The following is a 23,083-nucleotide window of genomic DNA, read 5'->3' on the forward strand; positions in this document are numbered from 1 at the left end:
AACAACACATCTGTTTTCATTTTTGAGATCTGGTGTCATTTGGGGGAACTCAATCCATAAATAGGTTAGGTAGCACTTACTGCATAGTGCAGTTTCTGGGCTGTCAGCCCCATATGATTGATTCATTTTAGTTTTAAGTCCCAGAAAAAGTTAAATAACTTAAGGGAACCTCCCGTCTCCCAGGCATTTTATGTTTATGAAGGCTGGACCCATCTTCAGGTCCTTATGAGTGGTCCCACCCACCAGAGCATTGTGCAACTTTTAAGCACATGTGGTTTCAAGCACGTTCCAGCTCAAGGGCAAGCCTGTATTTCAGGTTTTGAACAGCCCAGTCTTTGCTCATCCAGCTTTCTGTGAAAATCATGGGAGTTTGCTCAGATTAGGATTTGCTTTTGGCCCAGACATTTCCATTTGGTACAAAAGACAACTGAATCGTGAGCTCTTGGACTTCCAAAGTGAGGCCTAGAAGGGAAATGCTTGAGTGCTGGCTCTGCTCAAGGACCTTTCCAGGAGGGAAAGTTGAGTCCCTCCCAGGAGAAAAAGAGAAAAGCTGAGGTTCCCTTCCAAATACTGCTGGTTACCAAGCTGCAGAGATGCTGGGACAGCAAAACACACCCCCCCTCAAGTACCCCAGAATGGCCCCCCGCTCAGTATATGGCACAATCACCACTAGGCTCCCAAAGGGTGCCTGTTCCCTGTGAGCTGGTGAGGAGCTACAACGATGCCCTTCTGCACCTCCTCGGCCTCCCTGCAGCTCTGCAGGCTCCTGAGAACGTGGAACCCTTTTCTGAGCATGTGAAAAGGGTGCAGCAGGGTGCTCACGTGGTGCTCTCCTTGAGGTCAACAATCTCTACCCTCTCCAGGTACCAGCTTGGGCTGGTGCCAGAGTTATCGTGGCGAATTCGCAGCTTCTTCAGCTCACCCAGGTCAATGGCTTTGATGGTGAACACATCCACCTGCACAGGAGGCAAAAGGCACATAAAGCAGGAAAGAAAGGCAGTAAATGGCCAAGGGTGGTCCTTTTCCCCATTAAAAAATAGCTATTTGTAAGTTCTCCTGGTACTCTTTTTGTGTGTGTACAAAAATAACTACAGAGCTTTGAGGTCTCCTGTTAACACTCATGCTTGGCTCTTTCATGGAGCAGCCACGGAGTGCCCAACCCTTCACTCCTCTCTTTACCTCATCCCAGGCTTAAGTCATCTAGGCTTAACTCATCTCTCCTACATATCATTCCTTTCAGGCTTGGTATTTTCCCACAGATTGAAACTGGAACTGAACAGAAACATATTGACTCCACAGAAATTCTCCTGTTCACCTCTGTGTAGAGTCATAGGATACCCAGAGTTGGAAGAGACCCACAAGAATCACTGAGTCCAGCTCCAAGCTCTGCACAGGACGGCCCCAAAACGCAGCCCATATGCTTTATTTCAAAACACAGAATGTCCTCCCTTTGTCACCACAACCAAGAGGTTAATTTATTAACTGTGTTAGTGTGACAGGATGGTCCTTGCTACCATAACAGTTTAAACATCTTAATGTGATTAATATGTTGGTAGACTTCAGGTTTGTACTCCCAGGAGTACAGAGCATTACATTTGCAGCTTGGAGCTCTTCCCACTGAATGAAGAACCCTGTGCAGGTTGCAGTTTCACCGGTGCCAAGCTCATAAATCACAGCTAACAGCTTATTTAACAACCTTAGGCTCTTTTTTCGTGATTGCAAGTTTTCCACAGCTGCTTTTTGTTTCCATAATTTTTTTCTTTTTTTTTTTTTTTGTTATTCAAAATTGTTCCTTGAAAAACTCCTGGCTATAACAGTAGCTTGTTAATTGTTCATCAACTTTTTTAAGGTAAATACTCAATCTACTAGAGATGTTCTTTAATTGGACTGGATTATAATGTAATTACAGCACACTGTGTAATATTGTTTTTATTCCCTGACTGGTCGAGTGGAACATTTAGAATAGTATTTGCAACCTAAATACCTACACACTTGAGCTGCCTCACAAAGGCTCTCCAATACTAATTTAAAGTTTGTGGTTTTCAAGTATTCCTGGGAGGGAGCATTATTACCAGAATGCTTACAGGAAGCAGATGCAAAAGGTGTCTCCAACGGGGAATTGGTTGTTCGGTTTATTATTCAAATGAACTTCCCCTGGAAAATGTTTTGAGGAATTTTGCTTTACATATTTCAGAAATAAAACGTGTTTGAGCTTCAAGCTGAAAGAAGCCAAGCCTTGAAGAGAAGAGGTTGTATTGACTGGCCAGCATGATAACTGAGAGAGCTCTGCCAGCCTTCTGCTCGCTTGAGTGAGTTGAGTTCATGCATTACCTGTCCCTTTTCAAACTTGTTGAGGTTATTCGACCTTTTCAGCTGGCGCTCACCCGTGTCTCCTCTCTCTAAACCATAGATGTTCAAGAAGACATTAGCATCCGTCCCAGCCCCCCACACAGTCCCAGTGAGAACGCGGACTTCATATGTATTCTCTGCAAGCAAAATTGCAAAGGCAATTCAGGAGGAGCCCAGAAATGACCATACTTCATCAAATCCGTGGCTCACCCTGCAAGCATGTAACCCCAGAACACGAGCACAGAAAGGTTTTGCCTGGAGTTTGTTTGCACCTAGCTTAAACTATGAGCAGCTTCATCTTCCTCCAGCCATAACGATAGTTACAGCTTGCTAGACTCTCAGCCACAGTGGTAACCTGTGGGACTCTTGAACCCAGTGCCCCAGAAAATCCTTGGAGAATCTTGCAGAATTCCAGCTTCAAACTGCCTCCTCCATGCTCTGCCTTAATATAAGCACCATCCTCTTCCTCCCCAGCACTGATCAACCAAAGCAAGGGGTAAGCAGCTCTGCAGGCCAGGGGCAGTGGGACAGTTGAGGGGGCATAAGTGGTCCTGCCGAGCACTGCAGCGTGGTTATCATCCTTCATGCAGCTGCTGGATACATGCACATGCACACACACACACACACATACCCCCTGATATTTACCCTCTAGGTCAGATTCCCCGTCAGGTACCAGCTCCACCACGAGCTCCTTATCCCCCTCGTCTCTAGCCAACCAGCGGTGTGCCACAAACGTGTAGACATCCATTCCTTCGTCCACCTTGGTCCCCTCCTCCTCCTCCTCTTCCTCCTCCTCGTCAGACTTCTTCTTCTTCTTCTTCTGCTTCTTTTTATCAGACTCCTTAGCCTTCAGCCGCTTCAGCGTGACGCTTTCCAGGAACCAGCCATCCCCAATGCCTGTCCCATCATGGCCTACTCGAATCTTATAGATCTTGCCAACATCTGCAGCCTCCCTCTGTCGCCAAGGAAAAGTCGTCACCCAGGGGAGACATAAGACATCTCAATTTCATAAAGTGTATTCTCAAAAATGGGGAGCACGGCCTCTAGCACCCAAAATGTCTAAGCAAGGGTAAGAACAATTTTTTATGCAAGTTTGCCTTTACTTTTTTTCGTTCCTGCTTTACCATTTCATACCCCCCATTACCAAATCTCATGTGAACAGACTGAGCTGAAGACATTCCAGGCAACCATGGTGAGGGCAGAAGATGAATCCATGTTTATTTGGCTCCCTACTTCCCCCTTACTCTCCTCACCAGTATTGTCTCTATGTTGTCATTAAAAGTGAATATTCCAAAACATCATACTAGGTTTTTACAGATTCTCAGTGCATGAGGCCTTTCAAAAATTCACAATAAGATATATTTTACATTTAGCACAAAACATGAGCCCAGCAAGAGGCAATAATGGCATAATGAAAAGGCAGTTAACTCAGATGAGCTGATCTCTGACACAGACCCTGGGTTTGGACTGACCTTCTCCTTCCTTCTCATCCAGAAAACTGGAGAAGTATTTTCACACTTTGCTAGTGTGCAGAGAGGATACAATCACTACTGGTTACAATGCATCAGTGGTAGAAGGCTGATCAGTAAGAAGATTTACATCTCTCTAGTCAGTACAGCAGACACAAAACCTTCTTGGTTTAGATTATCTGTCCAGATTACTACCTAATGAAGTTGGATAGAAGATTTTACTCCACACAATCCTTCAACAACCAATGACTTGTTTATGATCATTGCTTATGCTGTTAGGCACTGTTTATGTTATAAAACTTGCAAACATTTGCTTCAGGCTGAAATCTGAAATTAGGCATGTAAGGTTTTAGTCTAGAAGCATTTTGTAGATTAAAACAAAATCAATTGCCCACAAGATGCTTATCAGAAAACTAAAATTGATCCAGCTGTCCTGACATAAAGAATGTGTATTTCCTTACATGGCTTTTCCCTTAGATTTGCTGTGATTATCCTGCATGCCTTGTCTGTAACTGATAGCATTTCCTATTAGCATGTAGCTCACAGAACCTTATTTTTGCCCATATCTTTTGTAGATATTCATTCTATGAAGGAGATGAAAGATTTGTCTATTTATGTTTCAGAGCTTCTGCCTTGTGTGCTTACAAAAAAAATTACAGAAAACGGGTATAACTTTCCAATCTAGCAATAAATATCTGAGAGAGGATATAAGCATGGCTATGTAAACAGAACACTGTACATATGGCTTTATTATAAATCTGATATTGGCTAATAGCTTTTACTCATAAATTTTTGAAAGCTTATTTCCTTTAAAATCAGAGAAACCTAATCTTAAAATTATAGAGAGTTTTAAAAAAGCAAACATTTATAAGGTAGTAGACATTTTAAATCCCAGAGAATTCATTAAAAATGGATAAACATCAGTTACTCCATTCTGTAAAGCAAGAAAATGAGGCAGGAGGAGGTGAACTGATCTAAAAAATACACATTAAAAAACTGCTAAAGCTGTGGATAAAGGCACCTCCATTTGGCCAGTGACAGCAGGAAGAATACCCCAGTCTTGATGATTCAGGGGAGCTTCAGCAATTAGCTCCAAGTTTAGCTGTGATGAGATGGATCCAGCCTCTGTGGGACTGCAAATTCAAAGGGTGACATAGGCACCACTGCGCTGAGCCTTGTGCTGTCAGCACATATGACAGATGTGCCTTAAATCCCACTTCCATCTGGACTATGGGCTTCACTGTCCAGATGTTGGTCTCTCCTTCAATACAGAAGCATGTGGCTCTGACATGTCCTGACCTCAACAGGGTAAGAACTAAGAGCATTCCTTTACCCCAGACCTCTGTTTATCTGGGCAGAAAACCCAAGCTCATGAGGCAGAAAAGGATGCTGGTCCAGAAGGGAGAGGATGCTTGTCCATGTTGTGATCCAAACCTGCTGCTCAGCCTCATCAGCCTGGGACCTCTTGCTGGATTAGCCAGGCCCTGGCTCACCCACCTGAATTACGTCTGAGGCTTCTCACCCCTGCAGATACCCTGCTGAGTTGCTCAGAAGGAGGTGTGAGACTGAAATGTTAATTGTTAATGGCTCAAACAATCCCGGGGTGCTGCCCAGGTGCAGAGTGGGTGCACACCCACCACCAGAGGCTGCAAGCTGGGTTTTCAGCCAGGTAAGGGAAGGGGCTGACAAGAAGCAGATTCTGAGAGGTTGGGATAGTACTTTTTGTCATGCCAGTGTCCTCCCTTACACAAATGACTCAGGTGTGAAAACTCTTCTCCAGGGAAGTACCAGGACATTGGCTTGTAGACCTGAAGTTTTTCATGCCATCTGATGTGACATAATTGGCTCGACTACACTGAGAGAAAAGGCAGCCATCATGTCTTAGAAGGGGCCATGAAACATCAAAGATCCTTGAAGTGCTCAGTGTAAAACTCCCCTCCACACCCCAGGAGAGGTACCTGGGCATTTCCACCTAGCCTGAGCATTTATTAACCCACTGCAATTTGTGTCTGGGCTTCCCCCGTCCTCGATGGATCAAGACTGTGGCCATCACTTTGACCAATGGACACAGAAATTGCAACAATCAAGTCTTGTCAATGAACTCATGGGTGGTGACTCTATACCTTTCTACTCTTATCCTTTGTTTCTCTTTCCTTCTTTTCCCTCATACACTTTCTTAGGTGTTAATTTTATGCTTTCATATTGCTGCATTTCTATAGATGATAATAATCAAAATGGCTACATTTTAAAGTTTGCCGAGCACCTTATTCTACCTTAATGTTCTAAAGTTTGCAAGTAAAACTTTGTTATTGAGCCTCCTGAGAATTTTGTTGTTTATCCCACACACCTACCAAAGTAAATCAAACAACCTTCTCCTAAGCCCGCTGAGTGGAGCGGGGCATAACAATATAAAACCTAAATTCTGACCATTCTGATAGCAGGAGGAACGTGCTGTACACCTCGCTGTGACTCACTGGAACAGTGCTACATGCAGCAAAATCCACAGGGCTCTCACACGTTCACAGAAATTACAGCTGCCAACCCCTGCAGGGCTGGCACACGTACCTGTGGTTAATGGCACGTGTGACCACAGGCCAACCTGGGATTCCTTATATTCTTATACAGACGTGGGGTTTCTTTCCCCAGCTAGACATCAGAATGGGACAATATCATGTGGTGAATCCCAAAGTGTCACTCAAAGGCCTTTTGAGACCTAACATGAGTACCCCCTTTTGGAAGTAAATGTAAACAAACACCGCTATTAGATCACAGACTTCAATGGCCCCTTTGCTATCAGTCCCTCAGAAGATGAAAGCCCCTCCACAAAACACAAAACTTCACAAAAGAAATACAAAAGCTCCCAGAAATATGGACAGAGGACAGCACATACCGTCAGACCTGCAATTTTCTTAAAAAAATTTTTTTATACAATTGGGCCAATTATTCTATCGATGTCTCAGTTTTGGCTGGTCCTTTCTTTCCCCTCTTAGAAGTGGCAGCGACAGCCTTCATCATACCTTGAAGATATCTGTGGCTCCCCGCTCAAAGTTGTTGGATCTGTTTTCCAGGATGATCAGCTCAGTTTTGCCAGTCTCGCCATAAATCTGCATGAACACTTTGGCGTTCGTGCCTGCGGCTCGCACGTCTCCAGTAACTACAGACACCTCATAGTTTATCACTAGTCCAAAAATAAAGCAATTAAATCAGGAGAGAAGCACAGATAACAACTCCTGAGTGCTCAGGTTCAAAATTAAATTACCTTGTCTTAACAAATGTCTACGTACCCAACCATTTGCTCTTATCCAAACTAAAAGTGAGATAGCAGAAGTCTTCACTGAGGACTAACCTAACAGTTTGCCTTTTACAAGTGCTAAGCCAGTGTCACAGGGGTGCAAAACAGAGCCTTAAAAGGGAATTTCATTTCAGTATTAGCAACAGAGATCTCCTTAGTATAAATTATCTCTTTAGTATAATAAAAGGGAGGGTGTTACAGAGAGTAGGTGAAAACATAGCATCCTTTCTCAGGATCTGAAGACAAATTTTAACCATGACCTTAAAAGAAAATGTATCTGCTGATAAAAGTCAAGTGGGCAGTAGGGATTTGGTCCATATTTATCAAAAAGCTTCCCCCTTGCAGGAAATGGGAGTTACACAGACAGGACAGGACATATCTGGTGCAGACATGGGGCACATGATTGTGGAAAAAAAAAAAGGGGAGGGGGGCAGATAAATGTGAAAAAAGCAGAACCCACTGATATTGCAATGAAGAAGCACATTGCCCCTGTGCTGTGTTATGCTGCCCAGGATGCAAACTTTTCATACAGTCTCAGGAAACGGAGATGAAAAACTCCATAATGTTTTTCAGGAGCATTTCCTTTCAGAAAAGGAAACATGAAAATAATTTACTTTCCTCAACAACATTTGCTCATCAGGGTGGGGACTTTTTGGTTTTAGTGTCTATCTTGCCTAACGCACTTGTCCTCAAGAGTGGTAGTAATACATTTTTAGTCCTAGCTATAAAACAGCCACATGTCCTCTTACGTTTCTCAATAGGCACAATCTCACTGGGGTAGACTTCCACCTCCACCCTGCCATCAGCCTCGTCTTTGTCGAGCCATCGGTTGCAGGGGAACATGTACTGCCTTCCCTGGACTGGAACTGTGATCTGGACACTGGCCAGGAACCAGCCAGACCGGAGACCCACGTTGTCATGTCCAATCAGTATTCGGTTGATCTTTGAAAAAGCAAAAAAAAAAACCAAGAGAGCGGGGAAAAAACCACAGAATTTATGCACACAACAGAATCTACTCAATATACAACAATCCCCTCACCCTGGCGCTTTGTTCTTCCACTGTGCTTATGTAAATAATTTATATATGGATTTTTAAATGTAAAGCACTCTTCACATGCCAGCATGTACACTAGACTGCTGATGTAATAGCCCACGTAAAACGTGTTCCTTAATAACCAGTGTAAAGGTCAGAGGTTCTTTCATCACATTCAGTTCTGTGTGTTGATTTGATTCTGAATTCAGACACTTGCACGAAGCACAAAGACACCTGCAATTGGTTCTTACCTTTCCAATATCCCCCATATCTAAAGTAAACTCATCCACTCGACCACGTTCAAAATAATTGCCTAGATCATTATCAGAGACTAAGAGGGCCTCTTTGCTGGAGTCTGCTTTTTCACCGTAGAGTTTGATGAAAACTTTGGAGTCTGAGCTGGCACCAGGGATATCTCCCGTCTTCACGCTGATGTGATAACTGACATCTAAAGTGAGATCGATGTACAAAACACAGACATGTGAGTGGCATTTCCAGTGCTCAGCCTGGCTTCAAACAAGATATAGGGGAGGAAGGATCCAGCCACAGACATAGGAAGGACTTTGCCCTCCACTCATGCATCCAGCATCTTAGGGCCATGGTGGAGAAGCTGTCACACCTTGGAGTTATTTACCAGAACATAAGAGATCCAACACTTACACTAGTAAGCATATAATATTCTGTATGCCTCCCTCTCAGTTAGATGATTACCCAAGCCATACAAATGCACTTAGGCAAGTGAGAATATTTAACTCTTTTTTATACTTACAATTCAATTCAATACATTTTACTTGGTTTTTTCCTAAAACAAAACAAAAATCATCTCAACCTGAGATCTGTAGGCACCATTTTCTAAAGAAAATTGTAGTATTGGAGCCCTGGTTCTTCAGAAAAGGCCAATATAACACTTTTGGTGATTTTCTTCTGTGCACACAATTATTCAATGGAATTTATTCTACTAAAGCAGTGGCAATTCAAGATCCTTCAGAGAAAGCTCTACAAGAAAGCAGTTCTTAAACAAATCATAACATTAGAAATCAAAGTTTCTTTCTACACATATAATGTTGCAATTATGCTCTATTATACAAATTAATCCCATTCATAAACTAGATCTTAAGAGTCAGAGGCATTTCCAGCTGAGTGACCTACTGCAGTTTCTTTCATAAGAGTGGCAAAAAAAAAAAAAAGCCCAGTAGATTTAACTCGAACTGACAAAGATTTTTAAGAAGAATAAAGCAAGTAAACATTTGCTTGTTCCGCTCAAACACGGGCCTTTTTTTTTCCAAGCTGAACTCACTTTTTAGCATTGGTGACTCCCCAGCAGGCACTAATTCTCGGACAATCTGACCATCGTCCTCATTTTTGTCAAGCCATCTGGTTTACAAAAAGAAGTAAGTTATCTCTGAATAATTAGCACCTGCTAGACCTTTGAAAATCTAGGCTGGCTCCACACACAGTCCAAATCCACACCATAGTCAAAAAAGATATTTTTACAGGGTTCTGTATCTCTGTTAACTTAGCAGGACCTTGACCAGACCATACGGCAGCCACGCTTTAAACCTCCACTTTTCCAAGAAGAGAGAGAGCCCTACTCACAGTGGATAAACATCTGCTGTGATGTCCATCTGCCTGAAAAGCACAAACTCCACAACCACAAGTTATTCCTGTGAACAGGCAGTCTCAGCCTCTTGAAATCATTGACCTTCATTGACGAGAGAGACTTGCAGCCTTTATTACTAACACCCTTGATTGCAACCTTTATAGCATGTAGGTTACTAAACCCCCTCTTTTTTTTCAGTCTTTCTGTACATTAGTTTATCATCTCTTTTCCCTTCCTTACAGGTAAGTGTTTATATCCCTTTTTTCTCCACCAGGAAGGGGATGAATTACGTTGTTCCCATTTTCAGGGCTGGGAATGTGCAGGCAGCTGCCACCAGCAAAAACGAAGGATTTCCTGTGTTTCTCAACATTGCTTTAATGAATCAACTAGATTAATTTAAAAAAAAAAGAGCTGGGCACAAACCAAGCTGTAACATAATCTCAAGGGAAAAAATTCTGAAAGGAAAATCATAGAATGGTTTGAGTTGCAAGGGACCTTCAAGCTCATCTTGTTCTATCCCCTGCCATGGGCAGGGACATCTTCCACTAGACCAGGTTGCTCCAAGCCCAGTCCAGCCTGGCTTAGAACACTTCCAGGGATGGAAAATCTGCAGCCTCCCTGGGCAGCCTGTGCCAGGGCCTCACCACCCTGACAGTAAAGAATTTCCTTCTTGATATCTGATCTAAAGCTGCCCACCTTCAGCTCAAGGTCAGTCTCCCCTTGTCCTATCACTACACGTCATTTCAAAAAGTCCCCTCTCCAGTCCCCCTGTGAAAGTCCCCTCCCAAAATAGGGGGGAACAAATTGCTAATCTGGTAACCTTCACAGCTGCTCCTTCACCCTCAGGGATAAAGGATTTCCAGCCCCAACCCCATAATGTGCCATATAGCCACCCTTGTATGACAACAGCAAGGGCCCTGGCAGAGGTTTCTGACTTTCCACTTCAAACCCAGACTGCTGCAGGACTCAGGATATTCCTGTAAGCATCTGTTTAGGGTCAGGTTTCCCACAGTGGTGCCACCACAGCAGGAGAAGTTCCCAGAGTGCCCATTGTTCCCAGGTATGCATCTATCTGCAGCAGCATCTTTTGCAGCTAAAAATACTGCTTAAAACCAGCAGGGGCGAGAAAAGGACAAGTGAGCAATCTCTGCCGGGTCATGCAGGGTATTTAAATGGCTATAATAATTCCCAGAACTAGAAAGAGGAAAAACAACCCCCTAGAAACTTCCTTTTTAAAGGCGCCCACACGGTTGTCACCGTGACACATACATTGTCCTTGGCTGACCTGGATGCCAAAAAAGGAGTGGAGCTTACTTTCCATTTAATTTTCCATCTTTGATTTTGATGGTGAGTCAGCACGTATGGAAAACAGAAAATGACCCTCATAACAAGGATTTGAGGACATGAACAAACGTCCACTGAGAGCTGGATCAAACCTACAGCACCTTGCTGGTAACAAGCCAGCAAAGCCTACAGTCATGACCAGTTGAACAAAGAAGAAACCAGATATTTTGGAAGACCAAAATGACTCCATTTTATCCACCTGAAGAAATATATTTTCAGTCTCGTCCTCTCTCTTCCCACCCAGAGGGAAACAAAAAGCACAAAGACCATGCCAAAAAACAGCACCAGGAAAGAAAACCAAACATGAGCTACAGCCAGCCAGCCCTGGAAGCACGAGCAGCAAATGTTCTCATGCAAAAGAGGTGTGCAGAACTCCCAGCACACAGACACACATCTCCAGCCCCAGCTCCCCTCTGAGCTTCGGGAGGTTGTTGGGTATGCAGTCTACCCCGTATTCTTCCCTTTCACTCTTCAAAGCAGGTGGCCTTGTGCAGATGGGCTTGGAAAAGCCTAAAAGCTAAGGTGGTCAGCGTGAAGGTGATGAACACATGAACATGTGATGATCACACAAACACCATCACATGAGGGCATCAGATGTGGTGGTGTGCCTCAGGGGAGGCTGAGGGGTGTAGTGGGATAGAGGAGCAGAAAAATCTGTGGGGAGTACATGAAATTGTCATCAAGAATTGAGCAAGGGTAGAGTGCAAGGGGAGCACGCTAAGATATCACCTTGTCTTAAGAAAGGAAGCCTTTATTGATGTTTTAGGGTTGGGGGATTTTTATTTTACCTGTGAGAACTGGTCCTTTATACCTTTGTATCATGTAGTTCTTTGATGCTGGCTCTGGATTCACATCCTTGGACAGGTATCCAATGACATCATCCCAAAAGTCAAGATGCTTCTGTGTACATGGATGTTAACTGGGAGGACCCACAAAACTCGAGCCTGAACTCCACCACCCCAGGGCCACGGAATTCAGCATGTTCTTCAGGAAGGCAGAAGCTCACAAGGTAGGCACACTTCTGCTCCCCTGCTGCTGGTTTTCGTGTCCTGCAAGCTGCTGTTTCTGTTGCCAGTGGACATGCTGCTGTTTTCTGTCACCTTCACCACTGCTGGTGTTTTAGGGATACCTGGGATGTATCCAGGTGAATTGCTTTTGCACCAAGGTGGCAGGATAAAAATACATCCCACAAGAAACAGATCTCTGTGTGCAGAACAGCAAGTGATATCTGCTTCAGCAGTGAGGACAGGTGGCAAAAAAGAATCAGAAAAGGAGGACACATCCCTAGATAAAGAAATTCCCATTCTACCAATGTTGCTAGATACTGATGGCAAGAGAAGGAACATGTTTTGGACAGAGGAGGAAGAGAGAGGTTTATCAGCAGAAGTGGCTAAAGGCTCCTTACATTGTTTCAGCCAAGAGAACAGGCAGGAATGGCAGAACTATTTTCTCGATGAGATGACTCTAGTGACAGAGGAAATATCTGGATGAGCAATGCCACTGCATTCCGTCCCTTCAGAACACATGGAGCAATATCCTTAATTTTACCTCCATGTAATTCCAATAGTGTGTCACTGAGAAGCAGATTGCAACCAGAGGTTTATAGCCTTACAGAGAATGCAAATGGATTGACAAATTATAAACACATCAGGCTGCAGAAAATAGAATTTTTCAGTGCAGTGCCATCATATTCCTAGTACAAAAGACCTGTCAAAATCTTTTGTTTTATCAGAGCTTCTACATTATATCATTGAATGTAATTCACATGCCATTGTGGGTTTTGCAAGGGTGTAGTTGTGTCCTGTTGTCACATACTTGGTTTTAAAGAGATATTTTATGACCAAAAACTCAGAGAGGACACAAATATGGCATGAAAGCCACTTCAGAAAGAATTTCTAGAGGATCAGAGAGTGAGGGGAGCACTGTAAAAAATATGGTATGACATCATATATAGCATTTGAAATCCAGCCTGCATGCAATTAGAATGACTAGCACATCCATTACATTCAGAGATACATATGTATTTATGTGTGTCTTTAACTATAACCTATATACAAAAATGTGTAAAATAGACAGATATTTCACATTATTTTTAGGCAAGAAAAGGAGGTTTCTCTGGCTAGTTTGAATGATGAACATTTTTGGCATTTGATCGAGTAAATGCTCTTTCACAGGAGTCTCCTAGTGCATCATCCCATTCATGGTCTGTCTGTTGTTCTGCAGAGAATTAATGATGTTCCCTTATGCTTGTGCTGGACAAAAATTAGGACGGTGAGGGCCATATGCTTAGAAAAAATTTAATGACATATCACTGAAGATTTCAGTGGAGCTGTAATGATTTATAGTGTGTAAAATTCTATCCTGTCACGAACTCACGATTTTGCCTGATCGAAAATTCATTTCTGTCTGGGATATAAATACTATAAAAAATAGGCATTTAGAGAACATCCTCTAGTCCATTCCTGGACTTCCAGAGCACTTTGAGGAGAAAATGAAACCTGAAGAACTCAGTTCTGATCTTCAAAAAAGTTTGGCTCCAGTTCTGGGGTGAAAGGTTTGCTCCTTGATTTTGAACTTTCTAGTGGAATTCATCATCACAGTGCCTAAACTCCACCCAGTATTATAAAGTTCAGGGATGCCACTGAATGATTCAGTGCTCAGTCCCTAAAAGCACGGATATTATAATGCTGTGTGGTTGTAAGGGGGAAATAGTACTGCAGTGAATCCAAGTGATGTACCGGTAATTCTGCAAATCACACTTGGAGAAGACACTTGCATTTACTTCTTGCAAGCACAGATCAAATGACCACTTTAAAAATCACTGACTCTAAGCCAACTGTTTAGAGAGTTGAAAGCACAGGCCTGGGAGTCATTATTCCTTGACGCTCTACCTGAATCTGACACAAACTCACAATTAATCCACTTAACTTCTCTTTATCTCTGCTGGCTCCCTTGTACAACAAAGGCAGTTCTTCTCATAGAGCTCTTGTGATTACTAGGTAATAGATGATCCTACAGTCATAAAAAAAAGCTTTCAGACTAAAAGGCAAAACACAGTCGCGTATATGAATATGTAAATAACAAGAACAGAGACTTCAGAGAGCTCTATGCAATGAAGATCTATGAGGGTATCTTAAAGACATCAGCTGCAGTGGAAGCTGGTTAGTCAGCTCTTTACTGGAGCATCTGCCTTCTACATGGTGCTGCAGCCTAGTTTGTACAGAGGTAAGAAGTCTGTGAAGCTTTCTGCACAGGTGAGATGTGTTTCTGCTGGGAGGCATTTTGTCCTTCAGCTGTCTCACAGAAGCAGCTAAACGGCAGAAGGTCAGTATAGCAGCTTTCAGTAAGAACTCAGCAGCAAAATGGGTTTTCTCCAGACCATGGAACTGTGCTGTGTAGAAGAGTGGAAGTTAGTCAGGTCTTGGAGATAAAGGCAGTGAGGACAACATGTCTACTGGCCAAGCAGAATGTTCCCTAGTGTCCCTTGGATGGAGTCTCTAACTAACCTCACTTGCATTGCCTCTTCTTGGCCAAGTCTTCTTCAACATCTTGGCTCTGATGAGGCAGGTGAAGCAGGACTTTCTGAGCTCCCACCAAAGCAGCAAGTACATAAGGTGTCCCTGGCCTACAGGACTGGAGAGAAACATCCAAACCCTGCAGGTCATGGAAATGTTTGTCCCTCACATGGAGGATGCAGTGGGTGAGCACCTTCGCCCTCAGATGTCTCCAGACTCCATGACGACACCCGTACTCTGCGATGATGCCTCAGTCTCCCGAGAGACACGGGCATCAAAGATAATGAGAGGGAGCAGCTGTCCCTGTGCTTGATGGTGATCAGTCATGTGACCTTCTCAATCTGAGAGGAAGAGATAATGCTGGTACAAGGACAGCAAATAGAGCCACACAACAATGCTCATACCGCTTGGGAGAAGAGACATTTAGAAAGATAAGAAGAGTGGAATTCCACCTCTGGCGACCTGAAGCCTTAATTCACCCCATGAATATTTTGGGAATAAGGTCTTGGGTTTTCTTTCTCCTTCCTTTTTCAGTCCCTGGCCTGAGGGGGAATGCCCTCTGGATTCTGGTGTTCCTGATCCACAGATGTGAAGCTAAGGGGAATGGGGTCATCCCTCCAAGCTGAGGGAAGATGCCCAGTTAAACAGTCATGTAAGGAGACAATTCAAAAGGAAGCATTTAAAATAAGCCAGCTGCACGGTGCAGTTAGACACAGAAATATCTCTGAGGAGTCTGAGCAAAACAGCTCTTCACGTGGACACTTCATGTCCAAGGAAAAACCTGTCTAGCCTGCTTGCTTTAACTCAGTAAAACATATGGTCGTTAAATATGGATCAAAAGGCAGAAATGACTACGTGGTGGTTTGTTCTTTGAGAAGGGAGAAACTGGTTTGCTTTTCACAACCAAGATGACATTGCATCTGCTGCTCCGTACTGTCTCCCCAGTGAGTTTGCTCTCTGATGTGACGTGGCTTTAGCAATGCAGAGAGGCTGGGGCTGGCTCCTGTTTTGTGTTTGGCTGACTCCCCTCATTATAGTGGAATTCTTCCAAGACCAGAGACAAGTAACCAGATTAGACACTTTACCTTTGTTTGCAGTTTAAAAATAATTGTGTTTGAGTTTTACAATTCTATTGGTCCCCAGGAGATGACCTTTTAGGATAGGTGCTTGGTGTTGTGAAATAGAGCTCAGTGAAGGTCCATCCTACAGGGTGGACATCCAGGAGAGCAAGTATGACTTTACAGGACCCTGAACTACTCTGAAGTTAATCTCTCATGTTTTCAATCTAGTTCTCTCTAGTTTGTGCTGCAATGTTGAAGCAGAGCCTAGTTAGTGCCAGAATAGATTATGCATCTTGCTCCCCACAAGTAGCCTCAGTACAGCGCATTTCTTTTGGCCACTTGACTGTCTAGGGAAGAGAAGAATACATTTATAACCTACCCATAGAGGTAAGTTACAGCCCTCTGCTCTACCACTATCTCTGCATTCCCCCTCATGCAAGGAGCTCTTGAGATGGCAGCATAAAAATTTTGCATTCTCTCAACACAAAAATAGCATCCCATTGCTCCTGGAAAGATGGGATGTGCATGTGAGGGGCCAGAACCTCGTTCCACACATGCAATAACACCAGCAGATTGCAGAGTGTGTTTCTGCAGCAGGCAAGTGCAGTGACACTGGATGTGGTACTGGAAGGTTGTGTTTTTATCTTTTGTAAATTCTCTGCATTGCTGAGCTAATTGCTGAGAAGTTCATAATTCATATTGCTGTTCATTTGGTAAGGGGAGTTAGCTGTATCTTAAACCTCCCAAACCACACTCTTTGCTTTCAGGCTTAGCAAAAATAAATGAACTAATGAATAAATAAAAAGGATTAAGCTGTGCTCAGAAAATTCCAGTCATGGACCAACAACTAGGCTCTTCAAAGTCTGGCAAATTCATAGACAGAGGCATAATTTGCAAGCATTGTTTTTCCAGTACCTGTAGCAGGGGAATTCCACAGCCTCACTTTCTGGCTGTCCTTCTTCCCTCACTATCACTTTGGCAAGGTACCAGCCACTGCTTCCTCCTTTGCCATCATGCCCTATCCTCACCCTCCTCACCTGCTTCAGCGTTACTGCTTCGACGAAGAATTCATCAGCCTTTGAGAAGGAGAAGAAAAAAGGTAAGGCAATATTTCTCCCTAAAAGCAAACCAACAACCCAAATTTATTATTGCAATCAAACCAGCATCATCAGCATGCTGCAAGATAATTCTTCACAAGATGAAGGAGAAAGCACAAATTTACCGAGGAATGAAACCTTGAATATTTGTCCTAGATGTATAACATTAGGTTTGTAAATATATGATCTGCCAGCATTTTAAATCTCCCATGTCATTGCATGCCCTCCACAACTGTAAAAAAGAGAAGTAATTTGATTATTAAGAAGTTCATAGAGAGAGGCAGGAAATCCAAGTTCAAACTCCTGCTCAGAAATGAGCTTTGTGGAAAATCCAAAGCAGGTCACTTCAGACCAAATCTACAGAGGTATTTGAGAGGTACAGTTCAAAGACATTACTCTGTGTTAAATTCAAATGACATGGACTACTGAGCACAATTTACCTCCTTTTAATTTCCTGGCATGCCAGTATGGGTAGGGCTGCACAGGGGTATTTCCAGCTGCTCCATGTGTTGTGTTGGGAGGTAAATACCCTTAATACCCCATGAGAGACATGGATTTTATCTCTTTTTTTTTTTTTTTCTTCCCTGGAAAAGGTATCAAAGCACCAACCTAGAGACTACCCCAGGTGATGGCCCTTCAAGACCAGGGCTCTGTTACCCAAGAGTGTACTGGGACCAGCAGTTCTCAATGGCTGAAGGAAGAGAAATGTATTAAAAGAGCAAGTTACTCCTGTGAGAATCGGGCCAGACAAGTATCTGTGGCACATGTACAGACACACACACACATAGCACATGTATGGTAAATACTGGGTGTAAACACACAGCGTATCTGCAGCATATGAGCCCAACAAGGAGAACTGACTGCTGTGGTTACCATCTGTCTGAGATGCCTTGCTAGGTAAGAGAAACCTGTCATTCAGTTGTCCTTCATCTCCCAAAAGCACATATGGTGGTAGCATATATCCAGCTAGCTCCCAGAAAGCGTGGTGGCAAGGCAGTATTTATGTAAATACTGAAATTTATTAAAACAGTCATAATTTTTTCATCATTCGGGAGTCCAAACTGGCTCTTAAAATAAAGACAACTAAACATATTGCCACTGTCTAAAGTGTTAATGATGGGCTCACATATGTCAATGTTACTTACATACTCAGAACTGCTGAATTGGGGATTTAAGGTATCAAAACCTCACTGAGTCAGTCAAAGTCAATGTAGTTTAATTCATTAGGCTTGATGCTCACCTTACTTATTAATGGCTGATATAAATTAATGAGTAAGTAACTAACTGGAACCAAACAGGGCAAACACCTAATTTAGAGGCATCTTTAAATCTTACTTTCTACACAGGCTGTTAGTTTACATCTGCAGGCAAACTTTTTAAGTTAAATTGGTAATCAAGGTACTGTTGGTTTAAGTGGCTGTAGATTAGAGACCGCACTGACTAAGCTGCATTTCTTTTTAACAGGGTATCTGAGTTAATCAGTGCAGATATACTCATTCAGTCTCTTGAATATATGAGCCCTAAGTCTGTCAGGATCAATTCTTAAACAGCTTCCAATTCATTCATCAGCTTTCAGCTCCTCGTGCCAGGACAGCAGTTTTCCATTAGCAGTTCCCAGTTTGGTTACATCATTTGCATACTATTAATCACATGATTTGATTGCCAAAATTATGTTTCCCTTTTTATCCTCCTTCTTGTAAGTTAGCCTATAACTCATTTTTTGGGAGTATCCCATAAAATAGCCTTCATCTGTGTTTAACATAGTTGTATCCTCTGTGAACCAAGCATCTTTCTTTGGAACTGCATTGAAACAGTCTTCAAACCACCACCAAAACATGACTTATTTTGCTTCCACTTTGACAAAACTAGGCTTCACCAAATGACAAAATACCACACTTCATAGCTTGGACCTACATTTTAAAACTAAAATATCTACAATTTAATTGCATAGGTAAAAAATAAGATGTTTGAAATGTCCATGTGTGCAAACCTTTATATCATTTAACAGCAGAATGGACCTTCACATTTGTGATTGCCACATTTCCACATACAGACCTTACAAGCACAAGAAATACTGGAGGAAATTTGTTTCAAAGTCTAAAAAAATTCAGTGATTTCAGTGAAGAATTTGAAATTCTGGACAGTCAAAGGCAAATTCAATGTGTTAATGCATATTTCAGGAGCCTAAATTCAACGGTCTATTTTGAAAATGTGACCTCCTTTTATCTTCATTTTCCTTCCACTCTGAACCTTCAATCAAGTAATGACAGAAGACGTGGGAAATCTGCAGAGTTCTGTGATCAGATTCTCAAAATCTCCTTCCGGAGATATCGATTACATTTTACTAGTCTAAGTTGGACCCTAGAGATCCAAAATTGGATACATATTAAGTAGGTTGACCTCATAGATCAGATCAGCACACTATATGCTTGCTGATATTGCCAATGCTGCAAAGGCTTTAACTACAATTTGACTTCTTCATTATCTCCAGCTTTTCAGGGAATAAGCTTTGTCTTCACTTCAGGCCGTTTCCACCCCCCTCTATTCAGGACACAGACATACAAAAATATATTGAAAACCTCTTTGAAACTAAGACACAAAATTGAGTGCAGGATGGTTGAGGGAGACTGGAGGAAGTATAAAGGAAACATGTTAATCTTTCGGTTCTGAATTTCACATCAAATAAGGTGCTTTTTCTTCCTTTGCCCCAGGAGCCAAATTTTTCTGCATTGATGGAGGAGGAAAGGCTCCCTTTTTATTCTTGGAAAATTTCCTGAAAGCCTACTCCAATCTGGAGACGCAATTTCAGCAGTCAGCACTTATCTGGGGAGCAAACCAAGAGACTCTTTTATGAACATACAGACATCAAGCAAGGGCACACTGTCCCTGACCTAAGCCTCCCTCCAGCTGCAACCTGTTGTACGATGATGTGTCCACATGATTTATTTCTCCCCTGCCGCCCTAGCCCGAGCTGGCAAGGAAATCAGCTGAGTTTACAAACACACCGCCTCAAAGAAAAAGAAGGAATAAGAAAAAAAAAAAAAGAAAAAAAGGCAAAACGAATGAAATTTACAAAACCGCCACGCACTTTAAAACCTGTCTCGAGGTGCTGCCGTGCGAACTTACGTTGCCTTTTTCAAATTTATTGACGGTGTTGATGCAGTTGTAGAGGACGCGCTCGCCCGTGTCCCCCTGGTCGCCGATGAGGCAGACGAAGACGTTGGCATCTGTGCCACTCCCGCTGACGGTCCCCGTGCAGACTGTCACACGGTATTTTATCACTGGGGGAGACATAAATTAATAAAACAATTTCAGCCACGCGATTAATTGCCGTTGAAATTTACTGCGTCTTTCGGCAGGCCTGTAAGTAACTTTAAGTGTCCGTGCTCCCAGCTGGTGCTCGTGCTGATGTATTGGCTTTTTACACTTCCTGGTTATCACCAGGGGAAGAAAACAAGCCAAAATAGGAAGACACGAAATGGTATGAAGACCCATTAAAGCCCCCCAAAGAAGGACATAAAGATGCTGACCCCTCCAAGTAAAGCCTCATGAACTGGAGTGCACACCCTTGTTGAGGTCCCAGTCCTGCTACCTCCCCTCCTGTCTTCCCAAAACAGTCCTGGTGATGGGGGACCTGGTAAAGTGTTTGGGGAAAACAACATTTTCAGCTTCCATGGGTATGTCAGGAAGACAGAAAGAGTTAAAAAGGGACAAGTGCTCACAGATCTGAGGAATGGGCTTTTCATATTGGATTTATGGGGCAAGACAAGCCCAGTTGGCCCCATCCCCTTGAGATCCTTATAATCCTAGAATCATAAAATCATAGAACCATTGAGGCTGGAAAAAGCTTCCAAGATCATGCAAGACTCCAAACTTTATGCAGGAGTTTGGACTGTGTCCTTGCCACCTTTGAGATCTTTATTTAGGATTTTTCTGGGTGGATTTTGAGCTGCCACCTTCCTCCTCCAACCCTGCCCTCACCTCTGCCCTCCCATCCCATTGGGTAAAGGATTTCCAGGGAGAAATATCACAAGGAAGAACCAGCCCGTAGACCAACCTTTGAGAGGGGGATTTTCTTCTCCAGCACAGGGAAGGGACAAGAAATGTTGCTCCCATCCTCCCTCCAAAACCCACCTGCAAGCCCAACACGCAGATGCTGCACCTCGACTCTGCTCAGCACAACTGCTCCTCACAGGGAAGTGCCTGTGTGAGGACCCAAGCTGCCCTCTCCACAGTTGATTAAAAATACATTTCAAAACCAGGTTTATTTACATTTTAATAACATCTGCAATTACAATTACTCTTCTTCTCCTGAGGAACTGCTCTGCTGCATGCAGATCACTGAAAGCAGAAATTTCAGAAAACAGGGGACTTGTGGTCTACAGAGTGTGGGTGGAAATATGAAAAATCCCACTGGCCACCTTGAGATATGCAGCCTTTGAGATATTCTGCCCTCCTAAACTCTCCCCCTAAAAACATTTAGTTCTTGTGACACAAGGTCAAGGTAGAAGTGGCCGCTTCAGGAAGCCAGTGCAAAGTTCTGCAGCTTTCCTTAATTAAATCTCCAGATCAATTAAACGAATAAACAGTTTGGATTGCTTATACATACTGAAAGATGCATTTGCTTTTGCATTACTGTTCTGTGCGACTTCCTATGTATTTATTTATACATACAGCTGCATAAATTTGCATATAACTAAATAAAACTTTAAACACGATTGTTAAATTGTAGATTGCATTTCAGCTAAGCTTGCTTTCCATGAACATCCCTCAGACCTTGCATTTCACATTTTAAGGGAGACTGGAAAAAACCCCACAAGTTTTAAAAAAACTCAGCTAACTCTGGAAGCAATTGTGCTGGGGCCAGATCTCTCCCATTTTCCATCACAGAGAAATTCGCTAAAAAAAAAAAAAGGGGAGGGCAAAAAAAGCCTGGGATTTCTGAGGCTTCATGCAGCTAATGATGCACACAGAAAATACTGCAGAGAGAAAGTGCCAGAAAGAGAAGTTAATTGAATTGCATCGGTCTGCCTGTGCATCTCTCGCACAAAGAGGGTTTCTTTCTATTCAGGTCCTAAGCAAGAGCCCTGCACAGAGCCCGTGGCTCTCACCTGGCATGACTTCAGACACCAGAGATCCCTCCGCAGGGAGCTCCCTCACGATCTCGTTGTCATCTTCATTTATATCGAGCCAGCGGCCACAGTTGAACGAATATTTTTCTTTTGTCAGCGTTTTCAGCAGAGTTACCTTCATTAAACCAAAACACTGCATGAGTTCAGAGGCTTAAAGACAAAAAAGCAATAAGCTCCTGACAGGCTTTTGCCAGGGAGGCAAGAGTAGATAGCAGCAGAGAAACAAAACACATTAATAATGAGGCTGTAATTCTGACTAGTGCACTGTAGTGATGCACAGAGCAAAGTCATAGCTGATGGTTTTTCATTCCTCCTTTCTCCAATCACTCCACAGTGTTGTGAAAGTTTTGAAGGACTCTGTGGCACTTAAAACTTCTCATCATAAGACACTGTATAAACCCACAGAGCAAATCGTGGGGCTTGTGCTGCTGGTTCTCACTGCTCAGAATCAGTGAATGCAGTGAATGAGAAAAAAACCCCAAAAAATAGCAGCAAGCTTGGCCAAAGATCTGCAGTAGCTTCCAAAGGAGTAATGAGCAAATAAGATAGTGGTCTGCAGTTGTCTGGTGAAGGAAGAGTACAATGAAGGTCTATAAAATCACAGGTGACATGAAGAAGGCAAAGAGGGGTCAACTGTTCATTATTCTACCACAAGAAATACAGGACACCAAATGATGCTTGTGGAACAAAGTTGTAAGCAAACAAAAGGGCACAACCAGCCTGTGAAGTCCTTGCCAAAAGCTATTATGGTTGCTAAAAGTTTAACTGCTCAAGGGGAGGCTGGAAACTTTGAACTAATGGCTGGAAGAAAAATCTATTAAATGCTTTGTATTTGGTAGATCTGTTCAGGAAGTAAGAGTCCAATTAAATAGTCAAAAACTGGAAGAATGTTAGGAGGAAGTATCATAAATGCTTGTCCTTTCCTTGCACTTCTCTAGATGAACTAGACGGACTTTTGGCCTGACCAGTGTGGCTGCTTTATGTTCTTGTCATAGAAAATAAAAGCATGACCTGACACAAAGCAAACCTGGCATGAAACGTGTGAGGATTGGATCATTTAAGGCTTCATCTAAGTTCCTAGAGAATAAAATGGATGTACAAGTGGTGTGATTCATGTGCCATGAGGCTGATGCATCCAGAAAACATCAGACTGGCTGTACATGGACAGGTTGATTTCATGGAGTCAGAGAA

At 42.9% G+C, this 23,083-nt stretch overlaps 1 protein-coding gene across 1 annotated transcript in view; it reads right to left on the reverse strand.

Moving 5' to 3' along the window:
- LOXHD1 (lipoxygenase homology domains 1) overlaps positions 1 to 23,083 on the reverse strand; it is a 151,292-nt gene that overhangs the window by 71,610 nt on the left and 56,599 nt on the right. Inside the window, exons 13-22 of the mRNA XM_027656088.1 lie at positions 21,872 to 22,007; positions 19,887 to 20,041; positions 16,579 to 16,739; positions 9,441 to 9,517; positions 8,395 to 8,591; positions 7,860 to 8,052; positions 6,836 to 6,996; positions 2,995 to 3,304; positions 2,332 to 2,486; positions 823 to 956 (exon numbers count right to left, since the gene is read on the reverse strand). Of these exons, the coding sequence (XP_027511889.1) occupies positions 823 to 956; positions 2,332 to 2,486; positions 2,995 to 3,304; positions 6,836 to 6,996; positions 7,860 to 8,052; positions 8,395 to 8,591; positions 9,441 to 9,517; positions 16,579 to 16,739; positions 19,887 to 20,041; positions 21,872 to 22,007 (1,679 nt within the window). The remainder of the gene's footprint in view (positions 1 to 822; positions 957 to 2,331; positions 2,487 to 2,994; positions 3,305 to 6,835; positions 6,997 to 7,859; positions 8,053 to 8,394; positions 8,592 to 9,440; positions 9,518 to 16,578; positions 16,740 to 19,886; positions 20,042 to 21,871; positions 22,008 to 23,083) is intronic.

This window comes from Corapipo altera, unplaced genomic scaffold, assembly GCF_003945725.1.
Source record: "Corapipo altera isolate COAL_440 unplaced genomic scaffold, ASM394572v1 61553, whole genome shotgun sequence".
Classification (NCBI taxonomy): Eukaryota; Metazoa; Chordata; class Aves; order Passeriformes; family Pipridae; genus Corapipo; species Corapipo altera.